This window comes from Chaetura pelagica, unplaced genomic scaffold (assembly GCF_000747805.2).
Source record: "Chaetura pelagica isolate M959 unplaced genomic scaffold, ChaPel_1.0 scaffold819, whole genome shotgun sequence".
Classification (NCBI taxonomy): domain Eukaryota; kingdom Metazoa; phylum Chordata; class Aves; order Apodiformes; family Apodidae; genus Chaetura; species Chaetura pelagica.
The window spans coordinates 9,390-11,276 of record NW_009954509.1 but is presented as its reverse complement, the minus strand read 5'-3'; the positions used below and the strand labels follow the sequence as shown (position 1 = coordinate 11,276).

The window sequence follows — 1,887 nt, the reverse complement described above, 5'->3', positions numbered from 1 at the left end:
AAGGGGAACAAGGTTCCGGGGGGGGGGTTTTCCCACCCCCAGCCGCCCAGCCCAGCCCGTCCCGCCGGCTCGGGGCGCGGTGTCCAAAGGTCACCCACCCGTGGTGGCCAAATCCATCCTGCCAGCACACGGAGCCACCGACCCCCAAAGCAGGAATATCTTGTAATTCCTTACACCCCAGGTGGTTTTCCTTTGGGGGGGGAGGGGGCGTTTTGGGTTGTTGTTTTCTTTTGGTGTCGTGGTTTTTTTACACCTCGTTCGGGGAAGAGTTTTCCCCGGGAGCGGGTACAGGGGGGTGGTGAGGGTGGGGGGTGGCTCTTGTCTTGCTCTGACGTGCTGTTTTCTTTCAGATGAAGGATGTCACCAGCTTGCCTGGCTTTGGGACCACGGCACAGGCAGGGTGCAAAGCCCACTAGTAGGACATGACCCTTAAACTCTTGCTCTAAAGCTTAGCCCTATAGGTATATAAGATCACTAGAGCTTAAAACCGGGGTTGGTTTATTATTTTTTAAAAGTCTTAAGCTTGGGTTTGGATTTCTTTTGCCTTGTTGTTGTTGTTGTTTTTGCTTTTTATTTCTTTTTTTCCCCCCTGTGGTTCTTTTATTGGTTTATTTGTTCGTGCCTCCGGCGGGGAGATAAGAGGCAGGGCTTGTTAAGATAAACAATAAACCCCACTGCTTGCTAAAACAAAACCAAACCAAAACCAAACACAAAAGCTTTTTGGGGGGCTTTGGTTTGAGGAGGGGAAGAGCCAACGAGGCTCCCATCCCCCCCAAAAAAGATCTGGAAGGGGATGGGGCTGTGGGGCTTTGTGTCCCCCTCCCCACCCTCTTCCCAGCACCGACCTGCTACCTCGGGGAGGGCTGAACTCCCTGGTTGGCAATTTTTTTTTCTTGAGGGGGGGTTTCTGCCCTTCAATGCCCCCCCGGGTGGGTTGCAGGTATTTTCCAGTCGACCAAGAAGTTGTTCCTGAGGGAGCGCACGGGTCGGGGCCGGACGCTGGAATTCATCCGGAGGAACGTGGCCAACGGGCTCTCCGTGGGCAACCTGGTGGCAGGACTGTGCTCTGTGCTCTGCAGCATCAACAGGTGGGGGGAGAGAGGGGAAAAAGGGGGAAAAAAAAAGGGGGAAAACTGGATGAGGGGAGATTGGTTCTCCTTGCCAAACCCCAGCCTGCTTAGAAAAGGGAAATATGAGTGGTAGGAAAACTCTGCCTGGGGAGGCCTTCCAGTGCCTGCAGGAAAGCTGGGGAGAGACTTTGGGAAGGGCTTGTAGCAAGAGGACAAGGGGGGATGGATTGAAACTGGAAGAGGGGAGACTAAGGTGAGACATGAGGAGGAAATCCTTTGCTGTGAGGGTGGTGAGAGCCTGGCCCAGGTTGCCCAGAGAAGCTGTGGCTGCCCCATCCCTGGCAGTGTTGAAGGGCAGGTTGGATGGGGCTTGGAGCAGCCTGGGCTGGTGGGAGGTGTCCCTGTCCATGCAGGGGGTTGGATCTAGATGATCTTTAAGGTCCCCCCAAACCAAACCTGTCTGGGATTCTATGAAATGGGTCAGGGTCAGCCCAGTGTTGCCCTCCCCAGGCAGTACCACCACTCCTGCTGGCTGCTCCTGGTGGGCTTCCTGCTGGATCTGGCCGACGGAGCCGTCGCCCGGCAGCTCGATGCCTGCTCAGCACTGGGTGAGTCTGTCCCCAGGGTGGGGGACACACACCCACTGCTGGGTTCTTGTGTCCCCCCCCTCAACTCACCTGGCAGCTGCCCATAGGTGCCAAACTGGATGATTTTGCTGATTTCACCACCTTTGGACTGGCCACGGCTCTGCTGCTGCAGCCACAGGGGGTCCTGGGGGGGCTGCTGGTCATTGGCTACGTCATTGGCCGCTTACCCC

General features: G+C 56.3%; 1 protein-coding gene across 1 annotated transcript in view; it reads left to right on the top strand.

The window, feature by feature from the left end:
- The window catches only part of LOC104395027, a 4,428-nt gene that overhangs the window by 1,610 nt on the left and 931 nt on the right, over positions 1-1,887 (top strand). Inside the window, exons 2-4 of the mRNA XM_010004693.1 lie at positions 941-1,088; positions 1,581-1,678; positions 1,765-1,868. Coding sequence (XP_010002995.1) covers positions 941-1,088; positions 1,581-1,678; positions 1,765-1,868 — 350 coding nt within the window. The remainder of the gene's footprint in view (positions 1-940; positions 1,089-1,580; positions 1,679-1,764; positions 1,869-1,887) is intronic.